This window comes from Sparus aurata, chromosome 6, assembly GCF_900880675.1.
Source record: "Sparus aurata chromosome 6, fSpaAur1.1, whole genome shotgun sequence".
NCBI classification, from domain to species: Eukaryota; Metazoa; Chordata; class Actinopteri; order Spariformes; family Sparidae; genus Sparus; species Sparus aurata.
The window spans coordinates 3,902,118-3,926,655 of NC_044192.1; the positions used below are offsets into that span (position 1 = coordinate 3,902,118).

The window sequence follows — 24,538 nt, forward strand, 5'->3', positions numbered from 1 at the left end:
AACAAGAAAATGAGACTCCCCTCTTCCTGTTCCCCAAACACCACCAGCAGCGAACGTTTTTAACAAAGTTTTTATTCAAACATAGTTGTTCCACAATCACACAAATGCTGGTAGTCTGGAACAGCAGAGGAGAGCCCACAGGAACTGGAGAGGAGCCGGCCTTTAAACCCATGGCTCCAGGAAAGCAGCCAATCAGCTCCATGGGGCAACCTACAACCAGACACACCTGCAACCAATCTCACACACACACACTCATAGGTAAAAGAGGGATATTAAAAACAGACAAATAGACACATGACCTCTAGGGTCGTAACACCTCCCCCCTTAAAACTGAACATTTCTCCCATAAAGAAATGTTCATTCAAGTGATTGCAATCGGGTGTTGAGCAATCACAAGTCTGTTCCCTCTTAAAACCAATCTACATAAAAACAGGACCCAAAACCTTATTGGTGGGTGCCACTCCCACAAACAAAATGGCCACCACCATGAGGAGAGAACACAAAAAGCAAATGCACCAACTGTGGTAACAGACACACCAAAAACCGCAACAGGTGCCCAACACAGTGGAGTGCAACAGCCACCACACAAAAGGCATCACTGTATAGTCAACACTACACACAAATGTTGCCAGCTTACACCTAAGCTGAAACCACAAGTGACCCAACAAAAGTGAACTGCCACTACCACACCCAAAATGGACACCTTGTGATCTCAAACCACACGTTACTATATCATGGAGTGTAACAAAGAGACAAAAGTGACCAGACAAACTGGGAAGCCACATCCACCACTCAAGATCCACTGATCTGGGGAGTGACACCATGCCAATCATACCAATTAATACACTAAATCAGTAACACCTGTTTCACCACACCAAAAGTGGACTGCAACAACCACACACAAAAGGCATCACTCTGTAGTCACCACTACACAAAATGTTGCCAGCTTACACTTAAGCTGCAACCACAAGTGACCCAACAAAAGCGGAGTCCAGTTCCACAACCAAAAGGTCACAAAAAGTTACTGCACACAAGTATTAATTAGGGCCACACATCACAACGTGACCAACACAAAAGCAGCCATCTCACACAAAACCGTGTTGCTGTGCAAAGTATAAAACGAAGGGAAACAAACTGTAGAGACACCCCAACTTTACCTGCCTACAAAAGGTGGCTAACTCACCTAGCTAGTCTTCAGTGGCGTGCCGAGCTCGAGGCGTCTTTAAACGCTGAACTCAGTGAATCACCGAAGACCAGGAATCTAGTCAACTGCGAATCACTGAAGCGTACCCCCACCCAGGATTACCACCAAAAATAAGAAAGGCAAAATAACAAACATGGCAAATCCTTGAAAATGCCCGGCAGCTTTCTGGTTAGGGTGCTCAGTCAGAAACACAACATGCAGCAACAACTTAACAAAAGAGATGACCACTACACTTAACTAAAGGCCACTTACACAAACAAACTAAACCAAACCAAACCACATCTACCTCACCTCATGGACATTCAGATCCCGGACGAGCCCCCAATTGTTACGACCAGGGCCTAGGGGAAACCCTGGCGTAACAAGAAAATGAGACTCCCCTCTTCCTGTTCCCCAAACACCACCAGCAGCGAACGTTTTTAACAAAGTTTTTATTCAAACATAGTTGTTCCACAATCACACAAATGCTGGTAGTCTGGAACAGCAGAGGAGAGCCCACAGGAACTGGAGAGGAGCCGGCCTTTAAACCCATGGCTCCAGGAAAGCAGCCAATCAGCTCCATGGGGCAACCTACAACCAGACACACCTGCAACCAATCTCACACACACACACTCATAGGTAAAAGAGGGATATTAAAAACAGACAAATAGACACATGACCTCTAGGGTCGTAACATGTTATTTTATTATTGTCTACTTAATATTTTATTTATATCTTTATCTTTATTCCTTATTTCCATTCAAGCTGTATTTCTAATTCTCCTTTGCATGGAGAGCCTGTAACAAAAACAATTTCCCCCCGGGGATCAATAAAGGATTCTGATTCTGATTCTGAACATTCTGATTCTGAACAATTATTTAATGTTGAGCTAACTTGATTATTCATTTTAAATGACTTGATCAAATAAGTTCAACCAACATCCTTTTTAGTTATCTAAAGTAATATTTTCTAGTCCAAATTACTTGATACAGGGAGTTGAGTCAACAAACTGCATGTTGTATCAATTTATTATTTCATGTTGTGCTAACTTGATAAGCATCTTTTTAAGTTATCTTATATGATATTTTCTAGGCCAACTTACTTGATACAGGAAGTTGAGTGAACAGACTGCATGTTGCATCAGCTCATGTTTTGAATTGCAAGAAGCTTGACACTATAAGCTGACTCAACTTAACTCAGTCAAAGCAACAAGATGACTGGATTTAGTCAAGTTGAGTCAACAAATCTTTTTTAACAGTGTATTTTCTTGTCTTATTTCCAGTATCTTTGGTTTATTTTCAGATGTCATTGTACAGCTGTACGTCAGAAACACTGAATAACTTGACATAATGTACAGCTTCTGCTTGTAATGTGCTGAGCACATAAACACTTACATTTTGATTTACAAAAATGTATAACAGTTGTGTGTCTGGATAAATGTTAATGTATCTGCTACTTGCCTGAGTGAAGTGATAAGTGTAAAGGTAAAGAAAACACTGGTTAAGCTGCAGAGACTGAGGAGTTTGCTTGTTAAACTGTGTGGTTGACAGAAGTTTTACCAGTATCACCCTGGTTTGTTATTGCATTAGTGCTCACTTTACACAACAGAACCTTTTCAGGTACTTCCTGAAAGTATTGTCTCGTAGGCCATAGATAAATGGACTGATAGATCGTGGTAGCATCTGTACTGCAATATAGATGGCGAAGAGGGAGTCTGTAAAATTCTTTGGGAACCATTGCCGTAGAACATCTTGGAACATGGGGGTCACATATGAAGCCATACAAAGCAGCAGCTGAAACGCATGGAGGAAGATTGTGTTTCTGGCTTTCTTTGCATTTTTGCTAGCTGTTTTTGCAGTGAAGAGGATCTTGAAGTAAGTATAAAAGATGGTGATCCAAACTATAACTAGAAATACTAAATATGTGTTGTCCCTCTTCTTGGTGATGATGGGATGTGGGAAGACATTGTTTCTGAGGCAGAACACTTGAGAATAAAAGAAGCCCAGTGGCTGTGTGGCAAAAGTGATGAAGAGATCAGACAGACCAGAAAACGCGGTTGTCATCCAGATTAAACCAATCAGCATTAACGTTCTCTTGACGGTGCAGATCTGCACGTGCTGAAGGGGGATGCAGATGGCGATGTAGCACTCGACCGCCATGCAAGCCAGGTTCAGAGGAGTGTTTTCAGTGGTGAAAACAACAAGCAGGATGAAGACGCAACAGACAGAGACATTTATTTTGTAGATGGTGTAGCTGATGACAAACATCATGACGGTCATGGTCACTTGGATCATGTCGTTGACCACCAGGTGAATGAAAAGTATATAGCGAGGATTCGTGTAGAAGATCTAGAGGGTGGGAACAAAGGCAGACAGGGTGTGAGAAAAAGTTTGAGGGCCGAGGTGAGGTGACTTACAGACGTAACAACTCTAAAACTGCGTATTATCAAATGAAAAGCATTAAGTCAACTTGTCCCTGCAACTGTTAATCACAGTACATCACTTTCTCCTGATCAGGACATAAAGCAAACCATGTTCCACCCAACAATACATCTGCTAACATAAGCTCTATGCAAGGTGGAGGAATACTCGACCTGGTGTTTGCTGAAGGTGTGAATGAGGCTTGCATTGATGTAGTTGATGGAGATCCCGAGAACCACAACGATCACATTCTTGATCACAGCTTTAGTGAAGGAGTCTCGATACTGTAAAACCACTGTCACGTTGGCAGATGAGGTGTTCATCTCTTCAAAACTGAAGAGAAAAGAATAATCAAGATTTTTCAGTTCAAAGTTAATAATTGCAGTGATTATAGGTTATAGGAAATGACCTCTTGAGACAACACTGATTTTAACACTCCATTTTGTGGAGAACTTTCTGAAGATCAGAAACATTTAAACTAAAAGAAGGTACAGCTAATAACTTAAGATACTTTTTAGATATTGTCTCAAATTTATACAAAAGCAAAATTAATTCAGAGCAAATGACAGCAAGTCACCACCAGTACACATTATAATTAGTAATCATCAATAACTTGTAAATCTTTAGGTTGCTCTACTCATTTTTTTTTTTTTTTTTTTTGTAGCTGTGAATACCTGCCTACATATTAAAATATTGAGAGCCAGCATTATGGCAGATTAAAACTCAAGATAAATCTGAGAATGATAATGATGCTAAAATGTAGTTATTTTCACTGAATACAAAATAATATTATACACTGTAATTTACATGATAACCTATAGCCTACTCATATTTCTTCATAAATTTCACATTCTCAAATAGTTTCATCACTAACTGGTGGATAAGTGTCTTAAACAATTGTTCTGAACTGATTCCTTAACACATAATTATATCTACAACAAAGATAGGGACACAGAGACAAAGATAGGAGGGTGATACGTTTATAATAGCTTTTACTTCTAGTTCTTAAAGGCTAAAAGAACTTGTTCTTTGCTCATTATGTATAGGTGCTTCATAATATCATATCAAAAGCTTAAACAATAGGCCTACATCTGGTAGGTTTAAAAGTTATGGGCTGTGTTTCAGCTTTCAACAAATGTAGATATAGATTATAGAAATAGATTTTCTTTTTAATAAGGTCAAAATGTTTCAAGATAATCCAACATTAGGCCTCTCAGTAAAAACACGAGAACAAAGTCACTAAGATCAGTTCAGTCGGAGGATCAAAGCACTGTTTTTTCCATGTTTCAGTTCAGAACAAATATCCTTGCACTGAACAGATTTGGTTCTTCAAAAACCAGAGACAACTCAGGCTTTCCAAATATAAGAGAGTGTAACAACAAGGACTCAGGGAATTCAGAAAATGAAAACAATCGAAAATATCAGTCCATTATCATGGCTAAACAATTTAAAGGCTGGTCATTAAAAAAGACAAAAATGTTTCAACACTCGTTCTTCATCAGGGTCCCAAAAAACAAATGTAAAAATGTTACTCTTGAAAATTAAAATAAATAAAGTCAGCAGGTAAAAAAGACTCACATTGAACTTCTATCATACTGATAAAATAGCCGTCCATTCAGAACACAGTTCAAAGGATCACATGGTTTTCTGCAGGTGTAATTTACCTTAGTTTAAGCGTTTGGACCAGGACACCAACAATATGTCGAAAGACAATCTCAGAGTTTATATGTGATGCTGTGACGGATAATCCCTGATGTGTGAATGCATGGTGACCTTGCATGTGTAGTGTGTGTGTTCATACATTTAATTATCTTTACCTTTGATTCTTTTTGTTGTTTTGTGTGAACACAAATGTGAATTTTTAAAAGACGCAAATCTGCATTTGCACTGTGATGAACGTGGAAAACTAGACTTCAATGGACAGGCCCCATGTACTAACACAGCACTGACACGTTTGAAAGTCCATACATTTGTGTCATTTTGTGATTGAGCAGTAATTATCAATACAAAATATGAAATTTAACAAATTCATACAGAAAAAACAATGGTATATTAAAAAGATGAATATAATTTCAACACATAAGCAGAACACTTACAACAAAAGGAATTTCATATCGCTGATCCGAATCTTGATATTTTGCCCCGAGCTGCGTAACCCATTGTTTTTTTGAAAAAAGGTGATAATGGTGCCAAATAACAACACATAATCTGAGTTATCTTGTTGCCTTGAACTGATCAGAAACATTGTTTTTAAACATTGAACAAACATACAGAGACAATTAAAAAGTATACCACAAACAAGCCTGTGTCTGTAGAACATTATCTAAACCAAAATCCATCGGAATAACTTATAAGAAAGAGCAAATAACAATCAAGACTATGAGCAAAAATTCAATGCTGTCTGTTATCAGCAATTTGTGACTCACTGCATATTTTGGTCGGTAGCAAAAAAGTACTGATGTTTGATTCCCAGCCCTTTTTCTTATCATTATAACTCATGTAATTATAAACTTTTATAAGTATAAACTCGTGCTTTTTTTTGGCATGAGAAAAAAACAGCCATATAAGTCATTGTTTATTGTCCGCTGACAATATTAAGTGGCCCTAGCAATTCTGACTGAAACTCAGGAGAACGTCAGTTGATGTAGGAGAGAGTGACAAAATCTGCATATGGACAAGTTTGGGATGGATGGATGGGTCAAACACAGAACATTCACCCAGGAGACCTCTGTTGGTGTCCTACGCGAAACCAAAATTCAACTCGGACTTATTTTAACGAACATACAAAGTTAACATATGTATCATACTTAACTTACATATGTGAAGTGAGTTAAGTAACTTATGTACATGATCTAAGTTGTGCAGAAAAAGTGCTTTTTTTTCAATCCTAAACGTGATCTTGTTCAAGAGCTATCCAAAGGCTTTGATGTCTCCATCAAACCAATCTAACATTAATCATGCTTTTGTCCTGTTCTCCTGTTGTTGTCAAGCGGTCATTTCTGGAGTCATTGGCAAAAAATCTATTCTTTTACCCATGAACTGATGTTTACTGCGGACTCACTTTCCAAAACAGATTCGTTTTCAGGTACCTTCTGAAAGTCTTGTCTCTTATGCCATAGATGATTGGACTAAGTGATCTTGGCAGGATCTGTGCAATGATGTAACATGCAAACAAGGTGTCTGTTTGATTCATAGGGAACCATTGCCTCAGAACATCGCTGAACCTGGGGGTCGCATACGAAGCCATACAAAGCAGCAACTGAAACCCGTGGAGGATGATTGTGTCTCTGGCTTTTTTAATATCTTTGAAACCTCTTTTTGCAGCCACCAGAATTCTGTAGTAAGTGTAAAAGATGGTGATCCAAACTATACCTAGAAATACTAAATATGTATTGTCCCTCTTTTTGGTGATGATGGGATGTGGGAAGACATTGTTTCTGAGGCAGAACACTCGAGAATAAAAGAAGCCCAGTGGCTGTGTGGCTAAAGTGATGACGAGATCAGACAGAACAGAAAAGGTGGTTGTCGTCCAGATTAAACCAATCAGGATTAATGTTTTCTTGACGGTGCAGATCTGCACGTGCCGAAGGGGGATGCAAATGGCGATGTAGCACTCAACCGCCATGCAAGCCAGGTTCAGAGGAGTGTTTTCAGTGGTGAAAAGAGCAAGCAGCATGAAGACGCAACAGACAGAGACATTTATTTTGTAGATGGTGTAGCTGATGACAAACAGCATGACAGTCAGGGTCACTTGGATCATGTCGTTGACCACCAGGTGAACGAAAAGTATATAGCGAGGATTCGTGTAGAAGATCTGGAGGGTGAGAAAAAGTTTGAGGTCCGAGGTGAGGTGACTTACAGACGTAACAACTCTGTGAAACTGTGTATTATCAAATGAAAAGCATGAAGTCAACTTCTCCCTGCAACTGTTATTCGCAGTACATCACTTTCTCCTGATCAGGACATAACAAAGCAAACATGCTCCACCCAAAAATACATCTGCTAACATGAGCTCTATGAAAGGCAGAATTACTGAAGTGGAGGAACACTCAACCTGGTGTTTGCTGAAGGTGTGAATGAGGTTTGCATTGATGTAGTTGATGGAGATCCCGAGAACCACAACGATCACATTCTTGGTCACAGCTTTAGTGAAAGAGTCTCGATACTGTAAAACCACAGTCACGTTGGCAGAAGAGACGTTCATCTCTTTTAGGCTGAAAAGAAAAAAATAACCAAGATTTTCAGTTCAAAGTAAATAATTGCAGTGATTATAGATTATAACAAATGACCTCATGACACAACACTGATTTTAACACTCCATTTTTTAAAGAACTTTCTGAAGATCAGAAACATTTAAACTAAAAGTAATTATTAGTAATTAGTAATTATCGCAAACTTGTAAGTCTTCAGATTGCTCTACTCTATTTTGTAGCTGTGAACACCTACCTACATATTTAAATATTGAGAGCCAACCTTACAGTAGATCAAAACACAACATAAATCTGAGAATGAGAATAATGCTAAAATGTAGTTATTTTCACTGAATACAAAATAATATTATACACTGTAATTTACATGATAACCTGTAGTCTACTCATGTTTCTTCATAAATTTCACATTCTCAAATATTATCAGCACTAACTGGGGGATTAGTGTCTTAAACAAGCATGATGAACTGATTTATTAACATATATTTACATTAACAAGAAAGACAGGGATTCAAAGACAAAGATAGGATGGGCGATACCTTTATAATAGCATTAACTTCTAGTTCTTGAAGGTTCAGAAAACAAGTTCGTAGCTCATTATGTATTTGTGCTTCATAAAGCTAGCATTGGTTTTAAAGTTATGGGCTGTGTTACACCTTTCAACAAATGTAAATAGGCTTTTTTTTAAAGTGAAAGCCCAGATTAGTTAAAGGAACTAGACTCTGTTAGTCTAATGAGATCACAATGTTTCAGGATAATGCAGCATGAGGCCTCTCGGTAACAACAACATAAGAACAAAGTCACTCAGATCAGGTCAGTCAGAGGATCAGAGCGCCATTTGAAAATAACAATATATGGTCTTTCCATTGAAATTAATGTATTTAAAGCCATACAATTGAGGTACGAGTATGAAAATAAAAACAAAAAATGACCACATTTCATGAAGTCTGAACACTTTCAAAACCCTAAGTCTAAAGTGTAAAAAGTCAAGTCTTTCAGACTGTCCATGTTTCAGTCCAGAACAACTATTCTTGCACTAAACAGATTTAAATTGGTTCTTCAAAAACCAGTGACAATCCCGGCTTTCCAAATATAAGAAAGTGTAACAACCAAGGATCGAAAATCAGCAGGTAAAAAAGACTCACATTGAACTTCTATCATACTAATAAAATATCAGTCCATTCACCACACAGTTCAAAAGAACTTACCTTAGAGAATGTGTTCAGACCAGGACACCAACAGTATGTTTGAAGAGAATTTTATATGAAGAGTTTATATGTGATGCTGTGACAGATAATCCCTGGTGTGTGAATGCAGGTTGAGGTGAACATGCACTGGTATAGTGTGTGTGTGTGTGTGTGTGTGTGTGTGTGTGTGTGGATGGGTGAGTGTGTGTGTGTGTGTGTGTGTGTGTGTGTGGATTTAGATTGATTTGGTATTGTAATGACACTACAAAAGATGCAAATTTGCATTTGCACAATAACAAATATGGTAAACTGAAGGCCTCATGTACAAAAACAACTTTGGCATGTTTGAAAGTCCATACAAGAATGAGTTATTTGTTACATCTGCTGAGGTGTGTTGATAGTTTGATGAGAGGTCAACCAAAAGTGGATTTTTAAATGTTTTGAGCAACAAAAGCAGAGTTGATTCATCGGCCGCTATCACTGTTAAAGAAACGACTGCTTGCTAGTAGAAAATGGGGATTTATTTTGTGGAGATATTCATTAGATTACTTTATTCTTCTCAGGCTACTTGATAGAATTGGAATAAGTAAATTAATGATAATTGCATGCAGGCCTATTCTGCAATTTAAATTAGGTCCTACAAGATATAGTGCACCTTGGCAGTGATGCAAGAAATGGTAATGATATGTAGTGTATTGTATTGTATATGGTTTATTTGATAGGGACAGATACAAATCATGTGGGTTGTACAACAACCCAACAGAAAGCATCATAGCATTATAGGGGCCTTTAGAATAACATACAAAGAACCTGTTTTAAGAAACATCCTATCCATTCATCCAACCCTCCACTCAACCATCTACCCATCTATACATAAGCAATATCTTCCTATCCATTCATCCATCTCTCCATTCATCCATAAATATATTAAATAACATGGTCACATATAGCCTATCTTTCCCTAAATCTGGGCCTAGAAATAAACTAACATAATGCAGATACATGCATACATTCATGCACACACACACACACACACACAATCCACAGTCGCGTCGTCCATCCCCCCCCCCCCCACACACACACACACGCACACACACTCACTCACTCTTAAAATATCCCCACATTTCCCCATGACTGTGAATGGCCTTGACCTCGGTTGGCAGACTATTCCATATATTAACTCCCTTAATCAGGAATGAAGACTGGCCAAGGGAGGTTTTTACGGTGAGGTACTCTACAGTTCCCTGCAGCGACTCTTCTAGTGGACCGCCCTACAGCCCGCATCGGTTGGACCAGGTCACAGAGAGCCTGAGGGGCTTGACCATGTAGGCATTTGTAAATTAAGTTGATGTTGGCTGAAGCTATATGATTATCAAAGCTGAGCATGTTCAGGTCCCGCAGAAGATCTTATTGTCCTCTTACCTAAGGTCTTAAGTGCACAATTGTAGAGTCTCTCCAGAGGTTTGATTACCGAAAGAAGAAGAATGTAGAATGACTTGTAAATAAGTTTAGTCTAAATATTTTGCTGATTTTCTTAATGTGTTTATCAAATATGAGATGAGCATCCAGCATTAAACCTAAATATTTAACTCGTGACCTGGCTAATTGGTTGATTATTGATGTTAATATTTAGAGCAATTGGTGTAGGGCGCCTCCCAGAGGAAAAGCAAATTGACACTGTTTTATTGACGTTAAGCGCTAGACAACACCTGTCAAGCCAAAGAGCTACAGCCTCCAGATGTTCATTTAACTTGTGTGAGACTGCAGCAGCTGTTTTACCATGGGCATAATTAACAGCATCATCAGCATACATTTAAAAATCAGCCCCTTGGCATGAATCAGGGAGGTCATTGATAAACATACTTAAGAGTATCGGTCCTAACACTCACCCCTGTGAAATTCCAGTTTTCATTTTTAAAAATGATGATTTTGCATTGTTGATGGCAACACATTGTTAACGGTTTGAAAGGTATGATTTAAACCAAGCCACTGTTTTTTCTGCAAAATTATAATTGTCAAGTTTAGATATTAGTATGCTGTGGTTCACAGTGTCAAATGCATTTTTAAGATCTAAGAACACTGCCCCCACCAAGTTACCTTTGTCTATATAAGATTTAATTTGTTCCAAGAGGAAACAATTTGTGCTCTCTCTCTGAATTTTGCCCTGAATCCAAATTGCAATGGATGTAAATGTGTGTTACTTTCTAGGTGTTCCATTAATTGTGTAGCAAGCGCCTTCTCCAAAATCTTAGATAGGGCAGGCAGGATGCTGATTGGCCGGTAATTGTTCACGTGGTCCGTTGCTCCAGATTTAAATATAGGAGTAACCCTTGCTTGTTTCCAGGCTTCCGGAAACATCCCCCTTACCATGGAGGTGTTTATCAAGTGGGTTAGCGGTTCGGCCAGTGCATTGACATGTGTTTTTACAATTAAAAAGATCTATTCAACGGGTGGAGTTTTTTTTTTATTATCTCAACTACTTGGTTCTTAGATATTTGTTTTGGCTTTAACATTTGGCCTTTCTTTTCAGCTATGGTTGGGCCAGACCAGACACTTGTCTTAAAAGTTCTGACTATGACCTAAACTGACCCAACAAAATAGTCATTAAGTGTTTGCGCAATTGTTCCACTGTCTGCGAGGATTTGACCTCCAATTTTGAGTTCCTGCACTGTGCTTTGAGCTTTCTGCATTTTTTATTAAGCTTTTAATTGTTTAATTGTTTCCAAATAAATAAGCTGTTGCCCTTAGCCTCCATTAAAAGTGTAATGTAATAAGTTGCTTTAGCTGCACGTAGTTCTTTAGTGACTTTATTACGGAGCCCTTTATATAGCGCTTGGGCTGTGTTTGTACGACTCATTAAACAAGCCTTGAGCACAAAATCCTGTTGCAGAATGATGTGATATAAAAATAGTTAGCGTTCAGTTGTCTGACTCCTGAAGAGGACATTAAAGTTGACATTAATGCTTACTGTGGGCTCACCTTACAAAACAGATGAATTTTCAGGTACCTCCTGAAAGTCTTGTCTCTTATGCCATAGATGATTGAACTAATTGATCTCGGCAGCATCTGTACAATGATGTAACATGAAAACAAGGAGTCTAGATAATTCTTTGGAAACCACTCATACAGAGCTTGTTTTAACAGTGGTTCTGCATATATTGTCATACACAACAGAATCTGAAAACCATGGAGGATGATTGTGTTTCTGGCTTTTTTAACATCCTTGCTAGCCGTTTGTGCAGTGAACAGAATTCTGAAGTATGTGTAAAAAATAACCAACCAGACTATAATCAGATACATCATATAGGTAATGTCCCTCTTCTTGATAATATGGGGGTTTGAAAAGGCAATTTCCCTGAGGCAGAAGACTCGGGAATGAAAGAAGTCCACTGGTTGCATGGCCAGGGTGATGAACAGATCAGGAAGCACAGACAACAAACTCGTCGCCCAGATTGAACCAATCAGCATTAACGTTCTCTTGACTGTGCAGATCTGCGCATGGCGGAGGGGGAAACAGATGGCAATGTAACACTCGACCGCCATGCAAGCCAAGTTCAGAGGAGTATTTTCAGTGGTGAAAAGAGCAAGTAGGATAAAGACGCAACAGACAGAAACATTTATTTTGTAGATGGTATAGCTGATGATGAAAAGCATGACACCCAGAGTCACTTGGATCATGTCATTAACCACCAGGTGAATGAAAAGTATATACCGAGGATTCATTTTGAAGATCTAGAGGTGGGGAGAAAAGCAGGGCAGATGGGAAGTAAATGTTAGTTATACAGCAAGCTTAGAACAGCATTAATCATGAATACTTGAATAAATAAAGTTCACATTAGTGAACACAAATTTTTACGATAACGTATCATTTCTCACTATCAAATCATTTAATAACGGAAAGAAATACCCAGTGTTTCCCACACATACACTTTGCAGACAAGTATATTAACAGAGGCTTGTATATTTGGTGTTCATATTTATTTATTTCATATCCGTCTGAGAGGACAATGTCATCTGTGAATGATTAACTAGTGGTTAGTGCTCTCACACATTTTGAAATCTCACAAAATAGAAATAACGATATAATGCTTCTTTGTTATATTCTTCATTATATTTATTCATGTTTATAATACTTCTTATTTAGTATATTACTACACACCATATGTGTATTATAATTTCAAGTGCAATTATCGTGTGCAATGGTCCACGTGGGTTATATTCATAAGTGAAAGGTATTATCATTTCTGTTACTCTATTGTTTATTCTATTGGTGCTTTTGCTATTATGTTTTACCTTTTTGTCTCAATCTGTAAGGTGCAATAACATGTGAATATCTTATATTATCTTAATGTTGCTGTAAGGCTATCTTTTAGACTGTTTCTGAAAAAGATAGTTGAGTCTCATTCTCAGGTTGTCAAATACAGATGTATCAAGCACCATCCAACTCGCAGTACATCGCCCACCAGCTGATGTGTTTATTTTTTAAGCTTAAAAATAGTTATGTATCACCAATTTCAAAAGTAAATGCGTCTTTCACTGCATAGACAGCTGCATAGACAGCTTTGTGCTTGTGAAAACACAAGCACAAAGATAAACTTATTTAAATATTTATTTAACCTTGTATTATTAGTGTTTGCACATAATTAAAGAAAAGTCGTACCTGGTGTTTGCGAAAAGTTTGAATAATGCCTGCATTGATGTAGTTGATGGAGATGCTGAGAACCACAACAATCACATTCTTGGCCACAGCTTTGGCGAAAGACTCCTGATACTCTATAACCACGGTCACATTAGACGATGACATGTTCATGTTTTGACGGCTAAAGATCTAATAAAAAGAAAGACATGACATTAATTATTGATATTAATTATAGACATTATTATAAGCACTTATTATATATAATACAGACTTATTTTACGTATTTAATTTACATTATTGTGATCAATATTATTATGAAGAAAACCGACATGACATTTGTTAAAATAATGAAAAACTTTTTTGAATATTTTCTAAATAGGTTTGCATTGCACATTCAAAAATGTTTATTGTCAAAATATGTTTAAAAATGCAAACTTTGCAATGCACTCCTATGTACATCATTGTCATATTGCATTACAGCATCACTTCTCATTTCTTAACAAAATGATCTGTGACAGATGGCCTCAACAGTGAGACTAGGTTGAACACTATTTAAACTTGATAATGACAGTTTCCAGCGTTGTTTGTAATCATATAGTATTTCTATCTTAATCATTCATAGATACTTACTCATAAATACTATTTTAAACCACACTCATTGATTTCTACTACCAAACAGCTGCAGCAGCTGTTAGTCATTGTGGGATGAAAGTTGTAAACATTCGTTTCTGGTAACGGTAACATGAAGAGGCACTTACCTCAGGCCCTGGTTCAGTGCATCAACTTAAAAGATGAAAACTGAAATGAAAAAATGAATGTATTGTTATTTGAAATTGAAGTGAATTCATTTAGTATTAAGCAGTTAACATGTAGGAGCATAACGATCATGAGGTACATTGGGCAGACTCCCAGTCGTGTTCTGGGAATGCAAATAAGAGAATGTAAGGTGTAAAATGTTCAGGAAAAAAACATGAAAAAGAATCAGGTCAAACATTTACAAGTAAAATACAGCAGTAAAACATTATTGTCCGCGCATTCTACACAATACCATGTCAGCCATGCTGGTTCAAACATGGTTTTGTCAGGACACAGCACAAAGCTTTCAGAGCAACATGAATATCTCATATAAAGGTAACATTGTTGGTTCAATGCTTCATTGAACTTTACTCTGACACATTTAAACCACATGACTGCACAGAACTTACATGAGTCAATACACTTAGACCACAGAGAATTAAGACTTTATATATGGTTTAGTTGGCAACCAACCATGGACTCAGAAGTGTGTGTGTGTGTGTGTGTGTGTTGTAGTGTTTGTGTGTGTTTATAAGATTGCAAAAATAAACAAGTATAAATCTAATTTGACAAGAATTGATATAAATAAACGACATGAATCACATATTTTTTTCGATGTGTAGCCTAGTGAAATTTGAATAACACAGGACTCAAACTATTTGACAGGTTCTTTATTTCTCTGAGTACTCTTTAAAAAAGGAGAGTAGTATGAATTAACTTAGAGTGTTCAATTTGACTTAGCTTAAAAATGTGAACAGTTTCTCTTGCTGCACATGCTGGAGCAGTAGGAGAACGAAAGTTGAAAATTCCTCCATAAGAATGAATGTGAAAACAGTTCCCAAACTCCTGCAATTTTTGAAAATAATGTAATGGTTATCGCCAAAATATGTATATATTGAGCAACAGGAGACATTGCTTAAGTCTGTGATGTGTTTTTTATTTCTGTAGAGTGACAATGAGGGTGCCAGAGTGAGAGACAAAACAGGTAGTCTGCTCTCATCCAGAACTTTAGGCTCAAAATTAACATTACAGCTTACGGGGGAGTTGCTGCAGTGCTTGCTGCTCTAGGGCTTCTACATCCAAAACTGTAAGTCCTACATCTGAAATAAGACCACCAACCAAAAGCCAACAAGATTTCCTACATTTCTTTGTATATTTTGTCTATGTGAAGTAAAAGATGTGGGATCCAAATCAAGCCGAGGATAATTTTTTCTCTAGTTTTTCCAGCTGCTCTCCACTTTAGCGACGATGTCACACACTCTCGCTCACATAATACATACCCATTATAAAATCTGAATCCTTTTATTATCATTGAACAGTGTGCAATGAAATTCTAGCAGCATCAAAGTATCCACACAACATAAAAATAGAGTAAAAACTACAAGTAAAAACTACAAGGCAGTAGTTTAATGTAAGTATAAAAAGTAAAATGTCTTTGAGGGAAGGGAGGGGGCATCCGATGATCTTTTGGGCTGTCTTGACCACTGTAGCCTCTTCCTATCTACCTTGGTGCAGCGGAAGAACCACACTGTGATGTAGTAGGTTAAGATGCTCTTGATGGTAGAGCGGTAGAAATTCACCAGCAGCTTCTCAAGGATGTTATTTTTCCTGAGTACTCTCAGGAAGTGCAGACACTGCTGTGTCTTCTTGATGACAGCTGAGGTGTTTGCAGAGATCACAGTGCCTAGGAAGGTGAAGGTGTGGGCCCTCTCAATGCAGTCTCCATGTATGTAGAGTGCAGAGGGATTTGTCCTGTGTTTCCTTAAGTCCAGGATTATTTCTTTGGTCTTTGTGGTGTTCAGAGACAGCTTGTTTGCTGAGCACCACTCAGACAGTTTCAGGACTTCATCCCTGTGGGCAGCAGTGTTGGGCACGTAACTTTTAAAAAGTAATTAGTTATAGTTACTTTTCCCCAAAAGTAACGGGATTACTCCACTATTAAAGTAACTAGTTACCAGGAAAAGTAACTTTTGCGTTACTTTTAACTTTACTTTTTGTGTTACCGGCTCCTTCTCTCCCCGATATTTTACCAATGAGTTCTCTGAAGGAGTCTGAGTCAGCTGTTGATAACAGGAGCATATTCTCAACAACATACCTGCCTATCATTGCATTCAGTTCAGTCTGTGTCACAAGTTTTTGTGAAGCTGGAGCAGAAAAATCCAGCTGTAGCTGCTTGGACTGCTCCGTGTCCTTCTTTGTTAGCGGAGCTCACGTTAGCTTCACATGGCCTGCTGTCATCATCAACAGTGTCAACAACGGAGTCTTTGGCCTCTAGTTCTGTAGAAGTGTGTTCCATTCAGAGATGCTTCATTGGATTAGAATTGCTTACAACGGATGTGGACAAAAGAGATTAAAGTAGTGTCTGTACTTCCACTTTGAAAACGTTAACTTTCCCTCCGGACTCGCCATTGCTGCAGCTCACCTCCGCTAGTTTGTGTGTGTGAGGCTGCTGCATGCGTGTGTGGTTTCTGCGTAAACTGAACACTGCCACTGACTTGCTTACGAACTCTCACTCTACCTTAGACAGCCAATCATCATCACTTATGCAGTTGTCCCGCCCCTCCCTCCTCCCTTGCCAAGCAAAAAAAAAAAAAAAAATTAAACAACTTTGCAGCTCCGGTGGCTGAGAGCCAAGTCAGATGACAACAGATTCAATGAGCAGTTTCTGATTGCAACGCACCACATTTAATAGTCGGTAACCGCAACTTGTAGTAATAAGTCAGATTACCTGTTACTGAAAAAAAGTAACGCCTTTAGTAACGCCTTTAGTAACGCCCTGGGGCGCCGAAAAGGGGGGGATAAGGGGAAGGATTCTATGGGCCCATCATTGACAGGGGCCCAGAAAGGCCCCTAATAAAATTATAATACTGACAAAAATAATATGACACTAATTTGTTAGTTTATAATCATAATATATGCATCACTTAATGCACTGATAATAACACTATGTTTATTTTAGAAACATTTCTCAAGGCCCCCCCCCTTACGTAAAATGGTTCGGTCCTCCGATCAATCAACTGAACTGCTGCGTGGTGCGGTGTATTCAGTCAGTAAGGACACCGAGAGAAGACAAAATGCCCCAGAAGTCGGGTAGCCAAAAAAGGAAAGACAAAAAGATTAGGCAAGAGAGAGAAGCAAAGGGGCGTCAGTATGTCACCCAGTTTTTCCAAAAACAAGGTGGGTTTGGTTCATGTGGTGTAAAGTTCTGGAACACATTAGTCTGTTGTTTGTCTTAACCTTGTGGTTTTTAAGCTAGCTCACTTTTCCCCCCATATTAGCTCATATTTTGGAAGAAAACTCTGGATTTTTAGATTTCACTGTTCACGTTTAGCAAGCTGCCCATATTTAATCAGTTGACCACCCCTTCTGTCAAAAATGATGCATGTTTGAACAGACACGTCAAGTGCAGCAGCACCAGCCGCAGCTGTCTGTGAGCGCTGTGAGCCCCCTACCCCTGAACCAGCCCCAGTAGGCCTACCCACAACTGAGGAAGGAGGTGAGCAGCTCTGTGTTGAATTAATCTATTATTATGGAAAAAAGATCATTCTGAAATAAAAACACAAAGTGTATTTATTTCAGAATGATTTAAATTGTTTAAAAAGCATGTAGCCTATAACTTTATTTTGTTTTGTTGAAATTTAGCTATCAATGAAACTGAACTATAAATTCACTGACATACTATGTTTGGTCAGTAGTTTGGGACTCTCACCCCTTGCTTTGCAGTAGGAAAAGAGGTGCTTGCAGACTAAGTGACTGCTCTCAATCCAACGACCATAGAGCCTCATTTATGTATTTAATTCCACCACGTGGAGTTTTGGAGATAAATTATTATTATTATTATTTTTAAGGTTTTTTTTTTAACAAAATATAAACATATATAACAAACTTAATAAAAACAACAACAAAAACATAATGTAAGACAGCATACAGTTTTTACATTGAGTGCAGTGGCTGGTCTAAGTGTGTGTGTGGGGGGGGATGTGCATGTTTGAAAGAAAAATTGTGTGGTATTGCTATAATAGTAATTTTGGAGATAAATTAGACCTAAATGCAGGGCTACAAGAGGGAGACAGTGAGCAGTGGGGTACTGGTTGTGAAAATCACATTTTCTTTTGTTATTTTTGATCAAATCACTGACAGTAAAACAGAATGGTGGGAGGAAACCTGAATCTGGTGATGGATGCTATTTCAAATGGTATTACAGGAAATTCTATATAATTCATGTATGTCATGCATTTGAATTTTTCAGGTAATTTAATTTAAGAGAATTTTATGTTTTAACCATTAAAGTTGCAGACTTGCAGACAATGAATCTAAATTCCATTGTATTCTGAGTGTTCAGTGCTTCCCCTACCAAGTAACTATCATGTTGTTCTTTCCACACATATAGGAAATTATAGTCAAGAATATTATTAAAATGCACAGTTTTATGTAAACACCATAACAAATTACAGGGGCCCAGTAATATTTCTTTTCATGGGGCCCAAAATCCCTGGCAGGGGCCCTGGTAACGCTGTTTATGTTAACGCTGTTATTCCGAACACTGGTAGGCAGAATCATCTCCACCCGTGATCAGTCCCACCACCATCATGTCGTCTGCAAACCTAACATTGTTGTTACTGGAGTGGGTGGGTCGGCAGTCCGTGGTGAAGAGGGTGTACAGCAGCAGGATCAGTACACACCCTTGTGCGGAGCCCGTGCTCAGTGTCCGGGTGGAGGACAGTTCAGGTTTACGACTGCATACGGCAATTTGCAGGTGTAACGGGCGTGCATTGTCTTTACAGTTTTATATCAATTTAGTTGCACATCCGTTAACGGTTGTATGTTCTGCGTTGTGTTCTATGTTGTGCTTAATGAAGGTAGGACCCGGACCATGACCAGCTGCTGGTTGCTCTTTTAATGAAGGCAGGGCGGTGGATTTGTCTGTACAAATCAACAGAAAAACACATAAGGCTCTGTAACATGCAATCTCCTCCTCATATCACACAGGTCTCAAGCTCCTTCTCTCAGCTAGCTTGGCGTGGACTGCACATACATACATAACTGATTCAACCTTTAGTTTTAACAACAAAAATACTTTTAAATAAAAATGTGAAAATGAATGGAATGAATAATAAAATGCTCAGTGTATTTGATAACATGAATTTCTTGTACATGCTTAATGCAACCAGTGTATACACATGTAAACACTGTGCCAGATGAATTATAATGAACATAATGCACATACCTGTACAAATCAACAGAAAAACAAATAAGGCTCTGTAACATGCAGTCTCCTTCACACAGCACACAGGTCTCAAGCTCCTGTTAGCAGACACACATACAGAAAACTCTGTGGACTAACATGTGGAAAACTGTCTACTTTAAAGCTTGCGAAAAGTCTGTTTACAAGGTTTATATTAGATTGACACATTAGCTGCATGTTCACAACCTAAGGACTAACATTTACGAATTAAATAAGGTTTGCATTGTCCAAAACCTGAAATAAATGTTCTGAAATGACAAGCAAAATAATACATTACCTCCTCTCAGCTAGCTTGGCGTGGACTGAGAGAAGTACCTGAACAACGGCACAAGGCCTGTAACCTATATAAAGTTACAGTACAGGTATTAACACTTTGGTCTGAATACAACATTCAGACATAAATATAGGCAATGAAACACATATTAAACATGTATAAAAAAAATATTTATCTGGATTTGGTGACATTTCAAATGTAAAAATAAAGATATGATTTCATCCCGGTTACACAGGCAACACCGAAAACTGCCATGAATTGTCTGAAATTGACGTTGGCCTTGCTTGACAGTTGTTCCCCTATGATCCCCCTTCCCCTAATTCTAGGAGAGGCTTTAATGTGTAAATGAAAATGCTGTGAGCTGTAAGAATGCAAATCAGGGTAGCAGGGGAGTTTTGCCCTAGGTGACATTTTTCTAAAAGGTATGAACTTCATTTTAACTAAATCTCTGGTATAAATAGATCAGACCCAGTATAGCCTAATTATAGACTCTTAAATTTTATCTTGAATTTTTTTATTTAATGAAAGTGTTCTGGATTAATTACTGTGTATGTCATTAGCAATGGCCAATGTTATGTAAAAAAAGATGCACAAAATTATTTTATTTATTTTTTTATTTTTTCTCTCCTGGGAACTAGTTAAAGATAAGACGCCAGTTGTTAACAAGTTAAAATTTGCATGAAACATTTTGTGATAAATAAAATATTAAAATGTATAAATCATTTCTGTTTAAAATTTGTGTCTTTAAAATATAATTTCATGGGTTCTGAATGTTTTAAGTTGAGAAGTAATTCTTATTACATGGGGGAGTTCATGACCTTTAAGAGTTTTTACACTTCGGGGTAGACCGGAGCGTGAGTGACGAGAAAGAAGGAGCTGAGAGTTAATGGCGTAGAGCAGCTAACAGTGGACTGTGTGTGTCGTCTCGTCAGAGTCGTGTTTTATCACTAACGGACTGTGAACTGTTGTCAGACGATGTGCTGTGAGTATGTGAGTTGGACCCTCCATTGCAGTCGAAGTGTTGGTGTTTTATTGGACACGAAGCAAGTTTGGCTAAGCTAGCTAGCAGGAGCTAGGCTAGCAGCACGGTCATTGTTGAGAGGAGGCCTGCGCTGATGGGAGGAGCTTTGCTAGGTCACCACGGAGAGTGTCACTGACAGAGGGCGCTTCGCTGTGGCAGGGTGACACGGAGGTTTATCGCTGCGAGCATTTTACTTTCACAGACTAACTTTGCCTCATTCTCTAACCCTAACGCCGTCCAGCCGGGGACCTACAAATAAACACTTCAGTATGTGTATCACACCTAGACCACCAAAAAAGGTACCACGGTGCCACGACCTGAACCCACAGGAAGCCGGCTATTTTGAATTTAATGTTTTGGGGGATTTCCTTGCATACAGAGCTGAAGTTATGCCCCGTCTGGTGAACCTCATGGGACCCTATTATAGAAAAAATTTGTATGGCAGTGAATGAAGAGAGACAGATGAGATTTTATCCTTTTTGAATTGTGTCATGAATCACACATATAACCGCAGTCAGTTTAATGTAGTTTTGTGTTATAGTGCTTAGTGAACTACATCATCTCACTCAACACACGTCACCAACACCAACATGGCTGCCACATGGAGTTCAGAAAAGTTGGTAAATAAGATGAAAATCACAATCACAATAAATCTGCTCATATTGACAACTGACAACTTATTGTTAAAATAGAGCTGGTCAGTTGCTGCTAATATACAGGAGCAGCAATGTTTAAGTTACAAGTTTTGGTGAACGTTCAACAAGCCGATGTCACTAACAAAACTGTTGGCTGTGTAGTCTTGAAAATGACGTATTGTCACAGGCTCATATCTCATTAGTTTGAGACTTCATTGACTTGAAAATGATCTTTTAAATTGACAAACATTTCTCTTCATTCACTACCATACAGTGTTTTTCTGAAATTAGTTCCAGTGAGGATTCTGACAGTCAACTCTGACTGACAAACCATAAGGGGAGTAACTTCAGCTCTCTATTGTACTTCAATGTAACTCCTCCCACAGCTTTTACCAGATCGACTTCAAATTTAACCAAAAAAAGCTTGACTGAGCTGTCTAACTTCTGGTTTAGTGCCCGGTTTACTTGAATGTGGATAAAATAATATAATCGTACGGCTCTTCCGACTGTTATTTCATGGGGCTGTGATGCTCAACAAAATGTATCCAACATTTTATTGAAGCTCTTCCACAATTATAGCTTATGGGAAAAAATCGTTTTAGGACACATGGATTGGCAACCACGAAAACTGGCTTCCATGCCTGGCACTGTTCCTGAGGGATTGGTCCCACCCTGAACACATTTACATGCCAGTATTCAGTTGCAGTCATAGTGCCGCTCAGTGGCAACAGAAAAAAAATGTTTTTTTTAAGGTCCTAAATGCTCCTAGCTGGATCACCAGGTCCTGAAGGTGACCGGAACACTCGCAGAGCAAAGATTCTAGAGTGTGGAGTGCTATGAAATATGCGAATCAGAGGCAAAAACGCCACTAACCTTGACAGCAGTCAAATATGCTAAGTAAAGGTCAATTATCGTGAAAATAAGTCCCGTCAGGACGAAACAGTCCTGTTGGGACTTATTTTCCTGATAATGACCGCTGTTTTATACATTATCCCGCTTATTACATGGCTACACCAACACGAAAAATAACTTCACGCAGTGTGTCTTTTTACAGTTTATTTGTTACCATTCATAGTGTTTTTCAGCAGAGAAATATAGTTTGCCAAACCGACGACAAGGACATTCAACAGAACATTCTTTAGAACACAGCTGATTAATCGCCTGCTATAAATCCTCATCTCATCTCACGTCTACGTCTGCTGAAATTCAAGTCCTCTAACCAGTCTTTTCACTTCTCCCTCTTCACTGCTTTCCTCTCCTTTTCTTTTCTTGACTAGTGACGACAGCTCAGCCTTTTGCCGAGTGTCAAAATCAGCGTATTTTCCAAAAATAAAGTTAATGTGAAACTCATCCATACTAGGGGTCTAGGAGTAGTGAAGGATGAAGGAGGCTACAGATCAGCTGATGTTGCTTAGCGACTGAATATGCTGGGGGGACAAGTGACCGGACTACTTGTGGAGCAAAGATTTTAGAGCACGGAGCGACATACGCGAATTAGAGGCAAAAAGGCCACTTTCCTTGACGACAGTCAAACTTGCTTAGCAATTGGTCAATTATACGAAAATAATTGACCACGAAAGCATTCTACAGCATTGAGAAGAGCAGTGTAATAACGAACATTATTACACAGCTCTTTTTAATGCTGTAGAATGCTCCATTCACTTGAAGTGGCCTTCCGGACGTTCAGTGGTCAATTATTTTCGTGTAATTGACAGTTACTAAGCATATTTGACCGCTGTCTATGGAGGACCAAACCTGACATAAGTATAAATAAATAAATAAATAAATAAATAAATAGATAAATGCATAAATGCATAAATAAATAAATAAATAAATAAATAAATAAATGCTGAAATAAATGTATAAATAAATAAATGCATAAATAAATACATGCACACCATTTATTTATTTATTTATTTATACTTATGTCAGGTTTGGTCCTCCATAGTTGTCAAGGTAAGTGGCCTTTTTGCCTAGAGAACTTGAATTTCAGCGCACAATTGATCAGCTGTGTTCTAAGGAATGTTCTGTTCAACGTCTTTGTCGTTGGTGTGGCAAACTATATTTCTCTGCTGAAAAATACTATGAATGGTGACAAATAAATTTTAAAAAGAAGTGAAGTTTTTTTTGTGTTGGCAAGTTGCCATGTATTAAGCGGAATATTGTATAGAATGGCAGACATTATTGGGGAAATAATGACTGCCATTCTATACATTATCTCTTTCTTAGTTCTTATATTTAAGGGATCCTTATTAAGAAATGTATCAAAAATACTAGATTTGGGTGATTTTTTTTTGTAGGGAAGCACAATTAATAAAAGAAAGTTATCTAAATTGCAATCGCCATATGTGTGGAGCTTATGTAGTGTTGAAGTGATGTCCAGGCAGGCACATTAATCAGTATAACCTAATGAATGTCTCAGTACCAAAATGTTAAAATTCATTGCAAGTGACCTGAACTGTGGGCATATTTTGCTAATTTTGCCATCCCTGGGTCTACTCCTACGCACCTGTCTATCCACAGTGCAAAACCTGTAGTTGTGTAAGTAAGTGACACAAAAATTATCATTCACACGAAGGATGAATTGTCTCGCAATTACGATATCTGTCAGAATAATCGCAGTCATGTTTTTTTTCTGTATAGTGAAGCTCTAGTTTTTAGTTTTTGTCTTGTATATGATAAAACAATATTGTAATTGGTCTCAAAGCTCTGATACTGGCTGGACTCACACAGAGCTTCACAGTGGAACAAAATCCGATTTTTCAGATTTAGATCAGATTTTGAAACCGTGATGTGATTTTATCTTACTTTTCCTCCACTATGTGATCTTTTGTTTTTATCGGTTTAATGTTTAACAGATACGTTGTCTATTTATGATATATCCTCCAGATTAAAATGTGGGTCTTACATTAGAGGAAGTGAGAAATTATG

General features: G+C 38.2%; 3 protein-coding genes across 3 annotated transcripts; all 3 read right to left on the minus strand.

Annotated features, from left to right (window-relative positions):
• Positions 1-2,775: 2,775 nt before the first annotated feature.
• Positions 2,776-3,926, minus strand: LOC115582807 (odorant receptor 131-2-like). Its single transcript, XM_030419014.1, has 2 exons — positions 3,777-3,926; positions 2,776-3,531 (listed from the first exon to the last, which is right to left on the minus strand). Exons 1-2 carry the CDS (start codon positions 3,924-3,926, stop codon positions 2,776-2,778), a joined length of 906 nt encoding a protein of 301 aa, XP_030274874.1.
• A 2,723-nt stretch (positions 3,927-6,649) lies between these two features.
• Positions 6,650-7,807, minus strand: LOC115582811 (odorant receptor 131-2-like). The gene is made up of 2 exons (XM_030419020.1): positions 7,658-7,807; positions 6,650-7,417 (listed from the first exon to the last, which is right to left on the minus strand). Exons 1-2 carry the CDS (start codon positions 7,805-7,807, stop codon positions 6,650-6,652), a joined length of 918 nt encoding a protein of 305 aa, XP_030274880.1.
• A 4,155-nt stretch (positions 7,808-11,962) lies between these two features.
• Positions 11,963-13,808, minus strand: LOC115582813 (odorant receptor 131-2-like). The gene is made up of 2 exons (XM_030419022.1): positions 13,659-13,808; positions 11,963-12,730 (listed from the first exon to the last, which is right to left on the minus strand). Exons 1-2 carry the CDS (start codon positions 13,806-13,808, stop codon positions 11,963-11,965), a joined length of 918 nt encoding a protein of 305 aa, XP_030274882.1.
• Positions 13,809-24,538: the final 10,730 nt, after the last annotated feature.